Raw genomic sequence first — 18991 nt, 5'->3', positions numbered from 1 at the left:
ACTTCTGAGCATACCCATCCCACTCGGGGTGACAAATGCAAAACCAACAGTTGATGGACAGAATGCAGAACAATGTCATACATTCACCCCAGTACAGAGATCTGGGCCTAAATCCATCGTTTTTTTGCACTCCACACCACCCCAGTTCAGACATGGCCATATGCAAATCAGCCTTGAGCCTGTGCCCCATGGGAACAGTCCAGCCCGAACTGCCAAGCCATGTCTTTCCTGGACCGGAATCAAGCATCCTAGGACCGGTTTCTGGCTATCAGCCATCTTCAGCCAGGATAGCTTGACTCCAGTGGTGTGGAGAGCATGGGACTCACGTCTGAGCATACCCATCCCACTCGGGGTGACAAATGCAAAACCAACAGATGATGGACAGAATGCAGAACAAGGTCATACATTCACCCCAGTACAGAAATCTGGGCCTAAATCCATCGTTTTTTTGCACTCCACACCACCCCATTTCAGACATGGCCATATGCAAATCAGCCTTGACCCTGTGCCCCATGGGAACAGTCCAGCTCGAACTGCCAAGCCATGTCTTTCCTGGACCGGAATCAAGCACCCTAGGACTGGTTTCTGGCTATCAGCCGCTTCCAGCCAGGATAGCTTGACTCCAGTGGTGTGGAGAGCATGGGACTCACGTCTGAGCATACCCATCCCACTCGGGGTGACAAATGCAAAACCAACAGTTGATGGACAGAATGCAGAACAATGTCATACATTCACCCCAGTACAGAGATCTGGGCCTAAATCCATCGTTTTTTTGCACTCCACACCACCCCAGTTCAGACATGGCCATATGCAAATCAGCCTTGACCCTGTGCCCCATGGGAACAATCCAGCCCGAACTGCCAAGCCATGTCTTTCCTGGACCGGAATCAAGCATCCTAGGACCGGTTTCTGGCTATCAGCCGCCTTCAGCCAGGATAGCTTGACTCCAGTGGTGTGGAGAGCATGGGACTCAGGTCTGAGCATACCCATCCCACTCGGGGTGACAAATGCAAAACAGTTGATGGACAGAATGCAGAACAATGTCATACATTCACCCCAGTACAGAGATCTGGGCCTAAATCCATCGTTTTTTTCATTCATACAGCCAACCACAGGCCCCCATAAGTCACACTTCTCAGCCTTCAATGGACTTCGGGAGATAATGGGTGCAGACTACGGCGAGACGGTGTTCCCCTCCCAATCTTCCTCTTGACACGGCCTAGGCCCGACCTTACCTCCGGGCCGATAAAAATTGGATCCAGAACTTACTATTCTGGTAGGAACAAACATGGATATATGCAAAATTATTACCACCGTCATCTCACCCACGCGACATATGGGAGCCATTAAAGTCCTATTTGCTATCACACCCTGTGGAAGTAGGTAAGGACTAATGTACAAGAGGTGGAAACAGGGAAGAAAAACTGATTGAGCAGACAAGACAAGAGATCTGTAAGATAGTGATCATTTCAAAATGTACGATGTAAATTGTTTTATGACATTTGCTCTGATTGTTGGGGATAGATTGGACTGAAGATCACAAAATATTATAATGATGTAGCAATGCTGATGTAAAAAGCGAAACGTGGAATTTGCATATGTAAACTAAGGGGCAGTTCAGACCTTTATTGTAAATGGAACCGTTGATACATATATGAAATATTTGTTATGGGAAATGCGATAACATTTGTATTTTGTTTCGTAAATACCAATAAAAAGATAATAAATAAAACCTCTGGGCCGATGCTAGATACACAGCACTATGTGGGGCATAATGAGGACATATCCTGCAGCAGTATCAACTCCAGCAAAGGGCTTCGGCTTGCCCACCTGCAACCTGCTGAGCCCCATGATGAACAGGATACAGCAATTTTAGGCCCCAGGACAGCAAACCCCCCCAGACATGCGCACACGCTGCCAAAGCCCGACTTGACCACAGGCCCAGCGTGAGGTGTGCAATGTCATTTGCAGGAGGAGGAAGGGGCCCACCCCGCTTCACCAGCAGGTCCGCCGATCCCTCTTCCCTACCTAACAGGACAGGCAGGTTAAGGCCTCCCGTGCGGCACCTCCATTGCTATTGGGGGGAACGTCCAATTAGCACTAGCAGGCAACGCAGGCGGTACCTGTATTCCGCTGGTCTGGGTCCAGTTCAGGCTCCGTATACGTGCTGCCAATTACACTGCAGTCCAGTAGGACAGCTGCGGGGAATGACCTAGTTCCTTCAGTCCCAGCTCCCCCTGCGCATTCCTACAACAAGGTCTGCAGGCACACCTCGCCTAACTCCGGCTGTAAAATCCCAGGCAGCCACCATCGGTGTGTAGGGTCGTCCCCCGTCTGGGAGGGCCACAGCTTACGGAAGGCAAGACTGCTGCGCCAGCCGAGCCCCACCGTCAGCTCGTAGGACGCAGAGTCCACACCCCTCACAACACCACACTGTAGCGCCGCGGGGTAGCAGGCCTCATCCGTTCACCCTCCACCACACTGCATGATACAGGGCTGCAAGCTTGCTCAACAGCGACAGGTGTTTGGTGGTGGAGTTTTTATAGCTGAGCAGGATGCATGCTGGATTAGGGGTTAGAGACACAGAGCTTCAGAGGAGTGCATCCTCCATCTTGGCTTGATAGCCACGCCCCCCCTACTCTTCATCGACTAGTAATGCTACCCGCGGAACATGACCATTAACTAGAATACCAGAAATTATCTGGTGACAGATGTAATGAGGTAGCAAGAGTATTTAAAAAACTGAAACTTCTAATTATTGATGTGTGCATGGTGTAGAACCTAATGCTTGCCTTCATACATTTAAGAATGCAGCAGATACTGAAAACAAACTACAATTTACTATTTGGTGGGAAACAAGTAATTATATTTCGTAACCTACTACAACTAACACCTATAAAAGGACAACTTGTTTTCAAAACACTTCTAGGAAGTATTGGCAATGTGAATATTTGGCAAAACTTTGAATAAAAAGAATTAGTGAGAAATAAGCGCCAAGCGTTAGATGAGGTTGGACGTAAGGCACCGGGTTTAGATGGCTTTCCCCTCGAATACTATGCCACCTTTTCAGCCCAGCTGACCCCGGGACTTGTGACCATGTACAAGGACACGATGCAAAGAGGTGAACTTCCTAGATCACTCCGGGAATCTACCCTGGTAACATTCCTCAAGCCACATAGGGATCCCACTCTCCCATCCTCCTACAGGCCCATAACACTACTTAACGCGGATTGTAAACTCTTGGGAAACATTTTAGCGGATCGGTACATCCAAGTTCTCCCACAATTGATCCACCATGACCAAAGTGGGGTTCTCCCCAGGTGTAGCATCTCACAGAATATACGTAGACTCTTCCACATCCAAGATAGAGCGAAAGATCACTTCCCTCGAGCTGCATGCCTAATTCTAGACCTCGAAAAGGCCTTCGATACACTATTATGGCCGTACCTATTCACTGTCCTTCGCAAGGTATGCGTCGGCCCGACCCTGATGGCATACACACGACTACTCTTTACAGGCCTCACGACTAGGGTGAGGGTGGGGAAGCACATCTCAACCCCGCTCCTGGTGGAACGGGGACGAGGCAGGGATGCCCCTTGTCTCCCCAGGCCATTTGTCTATGTCAGGGGGCGAGACTTGGGACATTCCGATCGCAGACACAGTACACAGTGTATCATTGTATGCCGATGATCTCCAAATCTACATGCGGGACATTACGAGTGATCTCACACTGATATGGGCATCATTGCGTGACTTTGCAGAGGTGTCTGGACTCAAAGTCAATTGGGGGAAATCGACAATCTTTGCACTGAGCCCCCACCTAGCTCCTTTGGAGATAACGATTGGGCCACACACACTCAGTTGGAATGCTGCGGCACCTTGATACCTAGGAGTGCGACTGTATCATTCCCCAGAGAACCTCTATGAGGGAAATCACCGCAAGATATTGACCGGGCTACATTCGGCAGTCGCCTTCTGGAAGACCCTACCATTGGCTCCCATAGGGATTGTAGCCCTTCCGAAGATGGTCATGGTACCCAGACTGCTCTACTGTTTTACTAATCTCCCGGTGACCCATCACCGTTCCTTTTTCAGGAACTAGACACACTACTTAGGGCGCTGATATTGGGGGGTGGTAGACACCGGGTAGCCTTACAAACCCTCTACTTGCACACAACACAATGGGGTCTGGGAGCCCCCTCCTTTGAAGCCTATTTCCTAGCAGCCCAGCTTCAGTGGCTGTCCCATTGGACAGCAGAGTGCCACATAGACGAGACGTTCTCCAATGACGGCCGAATACCTCTCCCGGCCCTCAGCAGACTACTGATGCCGGGGACTAAGCCTACGAGTTCAAACCCCCTACAGATCTCGATTGCCCGCAAATGTATGATGCGCATACACCGTCTGTCACGGGGTCGGCCCCTTTACTCCCCGCTCCTTTCATTGGTAGGATTCCCACAACGGGAGAAATATTTCACCGCTAACACCCTCAGGATATGGACTGAGCATGGGGTGACAGAGATCGAGTCCCTATTTGAGGATGGGCAGTTGAAAACATATGCCCAAATGAGAGAAAGCTATGATCTCCCCCTGGGGCAATTCCTGGTACATAGACGTTTGGTTGATAGTGCCAGGCACTGCTGGAATCTCACTGAGGGTGAACCACCGACACACCCGGTGCTACACACGATTCTCCATATGGGCGCAGGGAGACACTTAGTCACCTGGCACTACAAAGCGATCCGGGACTTGATTACGATCCCTCTACAAGCCCTGCAACAGAAATGGGAGGATGAAATAGGACGGGTGCTCCATGACAAAAAATGGGAAAAGGCACTGGAGTACCCCAAAAAGGTGTCCAGAAACGCACGCTTCAAAAACATCTAATTCAATATTTTACATCGTGCATACTTTACACCTCACCGACTCCACTGTTTTTATCCTGATACACAGTTCGCATGCCCCAGATGCCAAACATCGGAGGCAAATTTTAAACACATGTTTTGGGACTGTCCCACAATCCAACAGTATTGAGAAAGGGCACATCAGACCCTAAGGGCGACGGTCAACCTAACAAATATTTCCACGTGGGAGGCGAGCACCCTAGGTGTCTTCCGCAGGCGGAAGACAGAAAAGGTGCAGTGCAGGTTTGCATCTCTGGCTCTGCTTTTAGCGAAACGTGGAATAGCTATGAATTGGAGGGCCCCGGCAGGACCCCCAGAGGCAGCCTGGATAGGCGCCGTAAAAAAGTGGGGGGCAGCAGAGGAGGAAACACTAAGAGAAGAGGAGGTGAAAGGGATGCGTAAACATCCCATCTCCATGGAATGGGCCTACCTCCTGTTCCAATTTGCTCAGGAGACAGCACCAGCGGACTCACCTGTGAGCACACAATTCCACTCCCAGACTCCACACCTGTCCTCCATGGCGCAAACAAACACCAACACATAACAGATATGGGATGTGAAGGACTGACTGTGTGCAAGGGCCCCATCGGACTAACACCTCGGTCCGCGAGGGGAGACATGCACCCTCCCAGACTCCTCTCCCCCCTCACTATGGATATCACAGCTCCTCCACAGGTAAATCAGAATCCACCACAAACTAGACAACCACCATGATACAGTCCTTAGGCTCCTCGACCTCCCCTTCCTCCCCACATCCCCCCTCAGTTCTTTGTTCCACGTTTCCCCCAACACCCATATTGGTGGCGTATCTCTGTTGGAACACACTCATGGACAATATCACAGGGGTTACGGGGGTAGTGAGGGGGACTGCAGATCAGCCCCCCACCTCACTGACATTCATATATGCAGGCACCGAGCACCAGGCACGTTATCATTATTCACACTAGTCCACCTGAAGTGTACTTTCTATGTCATTTCATTGTTTATACCATGTGACGTTGCATATTTGCTGAGATGGTTGTTCTATGGAGCAATGCTACCGCTCAATTGCCTGCACATGCCTGTCCTCATGTACTGTTAATTATGTGCATCTATGTACCATGAAAAATAAAATTCCCAATAAAGAAGTTTAAACAAAAAAAAAAGTGTTAGATGAGGACTGGACTATGTAGATATACTGAACGATGAGTTAGGGTTTTTACAAAAAAAATGGAAACATGCTTTGAAAACTAGCCTTATCAAGAAACTATTTGCATCTAATATTACAGCAGCAAAACTAATGTATATATTTTTTCAAAACACATTTTATTGAATTTAGGTGGTACCATCTGGGCTGCAGCCCAGCTTATACATGAAGAGACATCGGATAAATCAGGAGTACAAGATTTCGTACGTAAAACCAAAACCAATAACATATATAACAAGAAAAACATTGCATGGACCATTTCGTCACTTGTAAAATGTGTTAACAATGTTGTAGTGTGACGCTTGAGCTATGATGTTTGATGGGACATGTTGCGACTTGGAGGTCTGGGAGGGAAGGGGAGGAAGCCCTATGCCCGGTATTCTGCCCATTGGGACCACATTTTTCTATATTTTAACGGACAACCTCTCGCTTGGAAAACCGCGATTTCTGCACCCATGCATCTATCAAGTTCCGTCTGCCACTTCCCTATTGACGGAGGGGACGTACCATTCCACACTGAAGCAATATCCCTTTTAGCTATAGTCAGGGCCAGGAATAGTAGGTGTTGTTTGTACAGATTTCCCCCTATCCCATCAGTGCTGTGTAATAAGTACAGTTTGGGGCCAAATGGCAAGTCCCAGGATAACACCTCACCCAGATAGGCCGAAACCATATGCCAAAAAGGCTGTAATACAGTACAGTCCCAGACCGTGTGAATAAAAGTTCCCTCATCTCTGTTACAGCATAGACATGGGGGGGGGTTGTATGACTCCCATCTTCCACAGACATAGTCGGTTATAGTACACCTGGTGTATGTATTTAAATTGTATGAGGCAATATCTAGAGGATACTGCGGCTCCTCAGATACTGGCTATGGCCTCGGCCCAGTAATCATCCCACAAGTCTGAGATATCTGCCTCCCACGCCCCTCTGGTCCTATGAAGGGTTGTTTTGGCATGTGTTGTCAGGGTCTGGTATATCTGTCTAATTTCATAGACTGTCAAATCCCCCATGAGAAGGTGGCCCTCTAAGGGGTGGAATTCTGGAAGAGTGCCCAGGGCGTGAATTGTGGGCTCGATGGCGTGGCGAAGCTGGAGATATTTGTAAAATTGTGACTTATGTATACGAAATTCCTCCTGCAGCTGCTGGAAAGACTTCAGTGTGGTGCCCTTCATCACAGCCCCAAGGGTGGAGATACCAATTAGGTCCTATTTGTGGAATCTCTATAAAGCGGCAACTTGGCAGAGCATTGCCATGCCACAAGGGGGTCGCCTGGGTCAAACATCCCTGCCACGCCATCTGCCCAAGAATGAATCTCCAAATCTGGATCGTTGTTCTACTGGCATGTCGGAGGAAATCTAGTTTCTGTTTTCTGTATAGTAACCGGAGGAGGGGCACCCCTTCCAAAGCAACATGCTCCAAAGCGAACGCAGGATCTGACAGTGTGCCATACCACTATTCATTAATAATCAAAAGGTGTGAGGCGGCGTAATAGGCGTAAAGAAACGCTTGTTTCTGGTTAATACGCGTTCCGAATCTGGGAACAGATCAATAAAATGCCTGCAGAGAGTCTACCTGATTAGTATTTTATTATCCCGCTTATTCTATCTACCTCTGCTTATTGAAGGAGTCTCGCAGTCTCCCTTGACCAAATTTTGAAAAAATTGGAATATAATTTTACCCGGCACACTTCAAGTAAAACCCATTTGTCTCCATATTAAGGAGATGTACATTCCACTGTGCTGACATCTCCATCACCATCTGAAATAGCCGAACTCCAATGGATACAGTTCCAGATAGTGTTCACTGAGACGGAATCCTGAAGAAGGCAATGCCGAAACGCGTGTAGTGCTAACCTACCTCCAGTTTCATCATTGTATTATGTCAATTGTTCATACAGGATAGATGAAAATAATGTTTATAATGATTGATATGGTTCATTAGATCGAAACAAATATGAACTTACAATTCAAGATATACATCAGATGTGTGTATGTATTGAATTTTTGAGAACAGTCACGAGACACCTATTGTATTTTTCCGCTTGACACTTGCATTGTATACAACTTTTTTAACGCAAACAAGTATTATCAATGGTAAATTAATGTTTTTTTAAATAAATAAGAAAAAGTCTATATAATATAAATTATAAATAAATGTTTGTTTACAATCAATCAAATAATATCAAAAGTTTGGTGTAATTGTTGATCAGCATATTTTTATCGCCGCCTCTTGGCTTTTTTACTTCAATTGTTTCTTTACTTGTAATAGGCAAGTTTATTTTGTGTACAGGGGCCCCTTTCTATACCAAATTAGTGTTATAGGCATATGCATACACCGCTGCAATACCCCTGCAATATGTGGATTGTGCACAAATCTGTAGTGCCACCTGAACAGCACCTCCATTCCAGAAGTAATTATTATGTATGGCATTAACTTGTGCAAACCATGACCGCGGTATCTAGTATGGAAAGTGCTGCAGTCTATGTAATAGTCTAGGAAGAGAGACCATCTTAAATATCGCAGAACGCCCATATAGAAAGAGGGGAAGGGATTGCCAGATATTCATCTTGTCGTGAAGGCCGGTTAGGAGTGGATTTATATTGTGTGCCCATGAGGTCTTTGGGCATAGGGACATGAAAATCCCTAGATATTTAAAACCCTCTGTCGCCTGCACCAACTGGGCCGCCCATGAATTTTTTCCCTGGTTACCACAAACCAGAAACAGAATCGATTTGAAGGGGTTAGTGTGAAGCTTCGGGGTTTGACCGAAGACCCGAAGGATCTGTAGGATTGTTGGCCCCGAGATCCACAGGTCCATCATGAAGAATAGGTCATCGTCCGCACATAGTGTGATCCAGTCAGGTTGTAATCAAGGCCACTTGAATGCCCTGAGAACCGGATTATACGTACCCAGACAGCCAAGTGCTCAATCGCTAGGGCGAATAATAGCAGCAAATAGGGAAGGGGGCTGAGCAGTGTCCCGCAATGCAAACGGAAGCTGCAGGTTCTATGTACAATAGGCGGGTATATCCTAGGAAGCGTGGGCCAAGATTGACTGCCTCGAGCAGCGGAAAAAGTTACTCCCAGTCAAGAGAGTCGAAGGCCTTGTTGCTAACGGCAAGCAGTATTGCTGCGGGGCATCCCAGCTCTGGGGCCAAAGCCACGGCATTGTGAACCTGGCGAATGTTGTGACGAGTAGCCCGAAATGGCATAAAGCCCGATTGATCAAGCTGTACCAAGTCTTGTATGCAAATTCGTAAGCGAACCGCTTAGACCTTGCCCAGAAGCTTGGATTCCACATTTATCAAGGAGATAGGGGGATATGAGATGGGGTCATCCGGCGGGCGGCCCAGTTTTAAGAAGAGAATGATCTTCGTATGCCGGCAGTACGTGCCATTCGAGAGCCTCTTGTATAGTAGCTAATAAATGCAGGCCCAATATGGTCATATGTGACCGAAGGAACTCCACTGGGAATCCATTAGGGCCCGGAGCCCTTCCCTGGTGCATTGCCACCATTGCCACATTTAATTCCTCTAAAGTAATGGGGGCATCCAGCTGCTCTCTCATCTGATCAGTCAGTCTGGGGGAGGGGGGAATGTCACGCAGAAATTCTGCAATGAGTGCTTCCGAAAACTGGTTTCCGTGACCACCGCCCCAGGAGAGGAGTGTAAGACCCCATCGGATCCCCGGAGAATCGGGCTGGTTTCCGAAGATCGTGCACCTAGGCAAAGCCTATGTAGCATTTCTTGATTTGGACCCCCACTGGTAGATTCGGTGTTGCGACACCAACCAGATTTCTTTGGCCTGGTCTAGGAGATGTTGTTGTAGCTGCTGTTGCCCGGGGAGGAAATTAAGCCAGAGGGAAGGGCTGGGGGCCGCTGATATATTGTATCTCAAGGGATGTGTAATGAGCCTTCAGCTCTGCTCGTTGGGTGGAATGTTGGTGTTTTTTGCATGTATGGTAACTGATATTGACCCCTCGGAGTGTGGGCTTCAAAGCCTCCCAGAACTAATGTTTAATTTAATTAAAAACACGGAAGTCAATAGTGCGTTTCATGCCAACCCTCCAAGAGTGCTTCAAATTCAATGAAGAATTATTGCAACTGAAGAAATCAGCTGCGGCTGATTCACTTTAAATTCCTACACAGACTATAATATACGCCTGCACAAATATAGAGGATGGGATTGGTGGAGGACTTGTACTGCTTGCTATGCGCCGTGAATGGATTTTCTGAATCTGGCGTGGGTATGCCCCAAGGTTTGCGACTTTTGGGCAACAGTGCAAAGAGATACTACTAGCATCACTGGCCATGCCTCGGCTGACATGCCCATAGTTGCCCTTCTGGGCTATGTCAAGGAGATTCCCCCGAGGATCTGTCGACTGACAGTGATGCTGCTTCTGCTGGCCAGGCATAGGGTGGCGATCCACTGCAGTAGGCGTCAAGCTCCCACGAGAAAAGTATTGTTGCATGAAGCAGCTCTTTGCCAAGAGTTTCTAGATGCATACTGGGAGCGGACGCCTGTCCGCGCCAAACATAAGGGCACTTGGACTCCCCTGACAAGCTATCCTAGGGCACTTAGCGACCTGACAGAAGATACCTCGTCACGACTGCCGGCCGCAAGCATCATCCCAACCTGCGTCTCCCCACATGGTGGTGACTTACCTGCACGCCCCACTGAGTCCGACAGGTGCCGTAACAATCTACCCTGAACAGTTGTGCCTATTCTAGTTCTAAAAACTATCTAGCAAGAAGTAGAACCTCTGAGTGGCAAGTTACCAGCTAACACCCCGATTACCTTTCCCCTTCTATCCTCTTCCCCACTCTCTCAAACCCCCTCCCCGCCTATAGCTTCCTCCCTCTCCTGATTCATCTTGCATTATTTGAATGACACTGTCATCTGGTGCAGTACTATCGGAAATGCAATTTGTATTGTTGCAATGGTTATTGGGAAAACTCAATAAATAAAGAAATCTGTGTTATTTTTCTGTAAATTGGTCTCAGATTATTTCTTGAATGTGTGTGTCTTTTATTGCCTCTATGAGTACAACAAATGCACAGCATCACCCTTTGATAAGTCTAACTGCTTGCCTACACTACCATAAATAGAGCATTAGTATTTTCTACTTTTCCCTCAGTATACCTATCTGGGTCTCAATTGACTCTCTGCATAGTGTACTTTATTATAGTGCATACAGAGAGCCAGCTTCCTACATAAAGATACCAAGCTGCATCCAAATTCTAAATCAGCCAGGAAAATAGAAATTCGGCTTTTGCGTTTTTTAGTATGCAGCACTTACAATGTACTCATGCCTAAATGACAGAAAATATGGCACTGAACCCACTGTGTTCATAAGATAAGTCACAAGTAAATGTAAATGTAAATTGATACTTGTATAGCGCACTACTCATCTGCAAGGGTCTCAAGGCGCTTGTACGAATACCGCTGTGGAACCCATCCTGGCTTTCCCTGTGAGGTGTCCACTCCTGGGCACCCCCAAGGTGGAGGCCAGGCATCCTTAGCGTTGTGGGGGCCGTTGTGGAGATTAAGCAAGCTATTGCCAAGAGTTGCAGAGTGGGACTCCATGATTGGAATAGGCACCGGGGCGAGAATAATCAGGTCCGTGGAATTTTTTAGCCCAAGACCCGCCGAGGCGGGGAATTGAACCCTGGTCCCAGGCTAGACCTCTGCATCAGGGTCTGCTGCTCTAACCATTGAGCCACACTTCTCCAAGTTGCATCACCAACTCCATTTCATCAGTATATTATGAAACTGCAAACCCAAGTGTGTAGGATGCAAAGATCAACAATATACAAGTACAAAACACAAATATAAAGACAAAAAAACAACAGCGTATGTGAACTTTTGAAAGCATGTTTCTCAAAACACAATTTTCCTAAATGTACATGATGTGAAGACGTCCCTCCCCTTTGAAGTCTGTTTTTCAGAAACACCCATGGTCCAGTATGTTGAAATATCGCTAGCTATGATCTGAAGACAACTGCAGTATGCCTCATGTATGAAACAGAAATGTGCATAGTAAAGAATATATGAATGTATCCTGTATTTCAACCGAAATATCGAATGTTGTGTGTAACATGTAAAAGCCAATAAAATATGTTTAAAAATAAAAGAAAAACACACAATTTTCCAAAGAATTTTTAAAACTTGCATTCGGTGTATTATCTGTACCTTTCACTATGAGGAGAGTCTCGGTAGGAGTCAGGCGTATCTCTTGCATGCCGGAGGAAACTGTTGTAATCACGAGGGCCACCCACCCCATTGAGTCGTCCTCTTGGCCCAGCTGGGCTTGTATGACAGCTGTTTTCAACAGATGATGTCATGAGAACCGAGTGACTGTCTGAGATGATGCTTTCAGACTGACCGTTGCTCCAGCTTCTCATAAACAACAAAACAAAATGATTATTTGTTTTAAAAAATCTTAGGCTTTAACACATTTTAATTTAACGTTTCAACCATTTACAACTCTGTTTCCTTTCTGCCCCCCTCCAGTTATTGTTCAATGCCTCTCCCCAGAGCCGTGGTGCATTTAAATGTCTGTTTCTGGCCTACATGTTCTTAACTTTTGGCTTCATCTGGTCTATTTTCAGTAATTAGTGTATTTGTAATGAGATTGGGTAGTGCCTTGAGGCATAATTATTCTCCAGTTGCAATTCTTCAAGGATATGCAATACTCTTAACCTCTTGGGGCACTCCAACTCCTTGAATTCTTTGCCAGATAGTCCAACAATATAATATGCCTCACTGTTACTTACCCAAATTCTTTCTCTTTTCCATGGGTGGTCTTACCCAACTTACCCATTCCCAGGACCCACCACAACCTTCCTATCCACACTAGTCCGTTGGGCATGTTGTGGTTCCCCTAAGCCTCAGTATTAATGATTTTACTCTTCTTATCTTGTAAACAAACCTCTTCAGAGGGGCTTCCTTCAATTCGGGATCTCTTTGCCTCTTCTATTATCTGAATTACCCTATCTCAAAAGGTTTTCACCAGCTGAAATAACCACAGAATGTGTATAATGGTTGCCAATGAGCCCACACCCCCTCCAATGAGTGGTACCTCCTGTAACAAAGCTGGAGCCACGCAGATGTTGTTAAGGTAAGAGGTATTTATTATACAATCTCAGCCCACAGTTAGATAACACCAACTGTCGGCAATAGAACCCCACAAGAGCCTGGTTCCATGCTAGAGCACACACATGGAACCAGGGCTCGTCATCACCAAGAACCCACACAGCCTGGTTCCATGCTGGAGCATCCAGATGGAACCAGGACACATCATCACACTCCTTTCCCCTTACATTTCAATGAACACATCAACACACCCCTTTCCCCTTACATTATACAAGGAAATGTAGATTAAAATTAAAAAAAAACACACACAAAAATTACCAAGCAAACTAACGGAAAGAAAGTGAAAAATAAACCCTTACTTCACATAATCATACAAGTAATTTGGAAGTTTGCAAACCCGATCACTCTTGCGAGGTGGTCCTGCTTTCAAACTAGCATCAGAAGAATTACGAGAGGAGATTAAATGGTCATGATCTGAGACACCATTATCGCCAACAAGTACCACACGATTATGGTTCCATATGCGACCATCATCAGTTTTTACAGCATTCTTAAAAAGTTTTACAATGAATTTTACAGAAGTAAATTTTGACCAACTCTTACATCCCACTGGGGCTTTGATTTTAATCTTCTCACCCACCTTGAACTGAGAAACCTTACTAGACCTACGCATATCAAGCTGGAGCCACACAGATGTTGTTAAGGTAAGAGGTATTTATTATACAACCTCAGCCTACAGTTAGATAACACCAACTGTCGGCACCAGAACCCCACAAGAGCCTGGTTCCATGCTAGAGCACACACATGGAACCAGGGCTCGTCATCACCAAGAACCCACACAGCCTGGTTCCATGCTGGAGCATCCAGATGGAACCAGGACACATCATCACACCTCCCTGCCTGCAACTTAATATAGTAGGTGTATAGAAGACTTTCAATAGGGATTCTTTCCTCTCCGGGTGACATGTGACGTTCAATCATGTGAATATGTTGTCCCAATAGTCTGTGCCTAGGAATATACTCAGATCTCTCTCCCAGGCATTTAGAAATCACAGCTTCTCCTTTTGTGTCCTTACATTAATATTTTGATGTTTACTTCTTGAAAGGGGTGAGTTTTCTGGTGGCCTCTTTTTTATGTTGTCCCTGCTGGATCCTGTGCCGGACCTGGGAGGTATTCCACATTCTAAAAATACTTCACTTCAAATTCCCTAAACATGTCTCGTAAGACTTTACATCCTCATGATCCACGTATGGAATAACTACTTGTTCATTTATGACATGGAGTCTTTATTTACCCCCAAGGAAGTAAAGGTTGAGGGGTCTGATGTCAGCTCTACCTTCGTGCCTATGTTGTCCCACACACTTAGTGTTATTCCTACTACCACTGAGACATACAATTTGGAGTTGTTGCGGGTGTTGAGGACTCAAGGCACCTTTCAAAAAAGGGCCCTAGCTTAAGGAGTGTACCGCTAGCTTGAGGAGTGGTCAGTCATACACCACGCATTATCGGTTTCCTTCAAGGTACAGTCAACTAAGAATCTCAGAGGGAAGTATTAATAGTGTCTGACTACACCTCATTCTCCTTGAGTGGTTGATCGCATATATTGGCTATAATCCTTGATCTTTTTTTTTACCTGATGACATCCATACATAATTTTGGATTTAATAGTTCCTTGGTATACAGAGTGTCATTGTCTGGAATATAGAAAGAACTGTTTTCAATATAGTAATTTTTGGAGCAGCAATTTGTGACCACCACAACATTGGTTTGTTTCACCAGCTCCCTAATTTAGGTTTTAACAATCTCATAAGCCCTTTAGGGTTATGCCCTTTGCTGTATGCAATTGATTTCTAGGTCAGTCCCTAGGAAGCTCACTGAAGTGCCTGTCCATTGGAGTAAGGTTATAATCACAAAAGTCCCATACTGTAAATTTAGATATTGAGATTCTCAGGCCATGCGAGCTGCTTAAATTATTCTTAAAACCTCATTGGTATGGCTCTGATTTTCTCATCAAGGACGAAACAGAGTTTACTGAGTCTGCTAGCTACAAAAGGAGATTGCCAGCGAACATGCCAAGCTTACATTTGCCCCCTCCCAACCAGGGCCTTTTTATTTGGGCAGCATCTCTGATTGTTTTGAGCGAGTGTCTCCAGAGTGAAAGCAATGAGAAGCAGGAAAAAGTGACACCACTGCATCATCCCTTGAGAAAACATGCAGTTCACTTGGACTCTTGTCCGTGACATTTATTAACCTGCCATCAGACATTATGGTCTTTGATTTCCCAAACTCATTTCTCTGCACAACCTTTTGCTTGAAGTCCCAGTCTACCTTATCATGCAATCTTTCAGCATTAAAGGAGCCTATGACCATTTACCTTCATCCCTTACTTTGTATATCTAAGTGAAGCATCTTTTATCACTTGTCTGTGAAATAAATCCAGATTGCTCTGTGCGTATAAGGTTTTTAATGATCTCCTGCTGGCAAAGTGCCATGATTTTAGAAAATATTTTAGTGTCTAAGGCAGAGAAGAAATTGGCCTATATGAGGTGAAATTGTCTAGCGGTCTGACCAGTTTGGAAATAAAGGTTGTTTATTCCAACATCGTCAGTGTCATATTTTCCTAAGGGAGCATTGTCCTCTATACTCTTAACAGAACTGGAAATATCTGAGGCCGAAACATCTTAAAGAATAATGCTGCACGGCGTTCTGGGACTTTAGATTGAAATAAGTTACTAATTACTTCTAAGATCACTTCTTTTGTGATCAATTCTTATTTCTCTTTCGCCTCCTCCGATATATTGGGTGGGTAATACTACCCTTTGTAATTTTGGCATTCATTTAATTTGATGATTCTTTATATATTTAGTTTGGAGTAAAATTCTTGAAAATACCTTGTTTTCTCCTCTTCCCATTCTCACATCACCCCTTCCCCATTTTTAACCTCAGTGATATAGCCACATACTTTTTTTGATCTAAGAAGATTGTTAAGAGGTGACCTGGTTCATTGCCTAATTTATACCCTTTCTTGTCCAATGTATCCAGGAGATAGTTCTAGGGTTCTAATTTGGCCTCTAAGTGCCGTCACCCTACTCAAGAGTTTCTGAGATTGTGTCCGCTGATGTGCATTTATCACTCACTGGCTGCAGTGAGTTATCAGGGCCTACTTATTTTTAGTAGAACTGCTTCTGTTATAAATGAGCCGGCATAACTTTATATTATGCAATGATGGTGGGCATAGCCTGATAAGTGATGAGGCCCTTTGTCACAATTTGTATTTCTGATCAATTCTGGTATAACTCTTGAGTAGGGCTGAACATTGTGGGTATTATAAATGTATGGCATGTCTATAACCCCATCAGTCAATCAGGCTCATATTGCCTTGTCTGGGTTTGCCTGTTGCAGATATGATCACCATACCTCTGAATTTATTTTGAGTTTTATCTCTCCCTCTGTCCATTAACATAATCAGTTCAAGTTCCACTTATTATGGGGCTTCCCACCCAAACAGTTAGTCTTCTGCCTGACTGCACAATGAATTGTGAACCTGAAACCCGAGGTGGCGGTAAAGAACCTAGCCAAAAAATAGGGACGCGATTTTCACTCAGTTTGAGTAAGAAAACCAGCAGGAAAGAAGAATTTCTTTCTTGAGTCCCCTCACTCACCCGGGTTTCCCCTTGGCGACCTGCTTCATCATAGAGGCATCTCAGTTCTCTACGAACTGAGGCATGCTGCGACTTGCGATATTTACGTAGGAGCACTTTTCATTGTTTTTCGGCTAGGTTCTTTGCCCGACACCTCGGGTTTTAGGTTCACTTTTGCATAAGGAGGTTGGACCTAGCTTTAACCTCTACCCCCCCCCCCTCATTTTCTGTTTTGCACTAAGAATTTTTCTTGGCCTTGATTTGGATAATAAATACATACAAGTGTCAAGTATAAGGAGCCCCCATGGTGTGATACCCTGATCAGAAACCATGGCCCGCTTGTCTTTAATGTGGTCTTTTATCTGGAAGCCACTTTTCTGGTGAAGGACTCCCCCCACTCTAAATCTATTTTTCTCCACTGTTAAGAATTACAGGTGAGGAAAGGCATTGGATCTGAGGCATCATGTCTGCTTTCAATAGTTGGGTCTTCTGAAGGACTGCAATATGTATTACATTCATTATGGGTAATTCGTCTAAGAACCCATTCTGCTTAGTGAGACTATTCAAACTCCTTACTTTGTAGGTTGTTATCATTAGTGTCATTGCTTGGAGCCGATGGAGAAAGACGGGTGAGTGCTGAGCTCTGAGTCGGCCTCCCCTATTAATCCTGGCGATAATCATCCTGGCGGCCTTGAAGCCCTGATATTGCCCGCATCTCCTCCCGCACGCCTGGGGGACTGATCGGAGGCGGTGGGCCCGGGTCCGCTGCTGTGTGGAACCCGCGCCGCGCCCGTGACCTGCTGAGCGGCGCCGGCCATTTTGCGGCCTGGACGACTGGCCGCATCCCCGGCCTCGAGTGATCAGGAGGCCGGCCCGCGGTGGCGACTGGCCAGCCGCCGGCTGCCGAGGGGATCGGAGTACCGGAATCACGGGCTCGCCGAGGGAGCGGAGCCTGGGCCATCTTGCTGCAGAGCATCTGAAGGAGCTCGGCGGGGGCGCCTGACGGTGGGGAGGCCAGAAGCAGCCCTCGGCCCTGGGGGCCTGCTGAGCGCCGACTGCGGAACGCGGGATTGGGGTAAGGCCTGACCCTGCGCAGACTACCGGAGTAACGACGGACCGGCGCTAGCCCCTGGCCGCTTGCCGTTGGGGGGCTCTGCTGGGCGCCAACTGCGGAGCGCGGCATTGGGGTAGGATTTGGCCTTGCGCAACCCCCCAGAGTGAGGACGGATCGGCGCTAGCCCCTGGCCGCTCGCCATCGGGGGCCCTGCTGGGCGCCAACCGCGGAACGCGGGATTGGGGTAAGGCCTGACCCTGCAAAGCCTGCCTGAGTAGAGACGGACCGGCGCTAGCCCCTGACTGCTTGCCAACGAAGGACCTTACTGCCACCGGAGGGCCTGGCGACTCAGCGCTGGGGACACTCAAGAGGACCGGTCACCTTGGGGCCCTGCTGGCGGCGGCAGCGGCGGGAGGCTGAGGCCCGGCCTGGGACCCTGCGGACGTGGCGGGAGCTGACTCCTGGACCTGCCCTTGCCGGGGGTGTTGCTCCCTGACCCCCGCGTGATTGGAACCTTGGACGACTGCCCCCGACGCCATATTGGGCTGGCTGCACTCGTCGTCGCTTCTGGACTCGGAGGAGCGGCGCGCCCAGGGGGGCTCCTCGGGGTCGGCGGCCTGCGGAGTGAAGGGTGGTGACCAGGTGCTGCTAGGGAGTTGCTGGTCTTGGTGGCCAGCGGAACCGGCGGGTGTACAACGCGGAGAGTGACCCCAGGACTCGTGAGCTTGCGAGTTGGACTTGGCGGTGGACGCCAACCCTGCTACTGAGGAGTCGAGGCACGACTGTCACCATGGGGAAACGCCTAAAGCCTCCCCCGGAGGCTGCTGGAGGGGCGACGGATGACCAGGGCTCCACTCTGGAAGTTGGTCCGGCGGCGGGTCTGCCGCAAAGCCAGCTGGAGCAGATCCTGAAGGCCATCGCCGACACCAGGGAGGCCCTACATCATGACATCGGGCAGGTGTCCACGAGCCTGGGCCTACTACGTGCGGACCACGGCAAGTTGGCAGATCGGGTCAGCAGGCCGAGACCCGGATGGATGCACTGGAGCCCGCGACAAAAGCGGCGGACGCCCTGATGGGGGAGCTGCAGCAAAGGGTGCAGCTTCTG

General features: G+C 47.3%; 1 protein-coding gene across 1 annotated transcript in view; it reads right to left on the bottom strand.

Moving 5' to 3' along the window:
* Positions 1–18991, bottom strand: part of NRG1 (neuregulin 1) — a 1265832-nt gene that overhangs the window by 61864 nt on the left and 1184977 nt on the right. The window contains 1 exon segment of the mRNA XM_078676354.1: positions 12286–12489. Coding sequence (XP_078532480.1) covers positions 12286–12489 — 204 coding nt within the window.

This window comes from Lissotriton helveticus, chromosome 2_1, assembly GCF_964261635.1.
Source record: "Lissotriton helveticus chromosome 2_1, aLisHel1.1, whole genome shotgun sequence".
NCBI classification, from domain to species: domain Eukaryota; kingdom Metazoa; phylum Chordata; class Amphibia; order Caudata; family Salamandridae; genus Lissotriton; species Lissotriton helveticus.
This window is presented reverse-complemented; position numbering and strand designations above follow the sequence as displayed.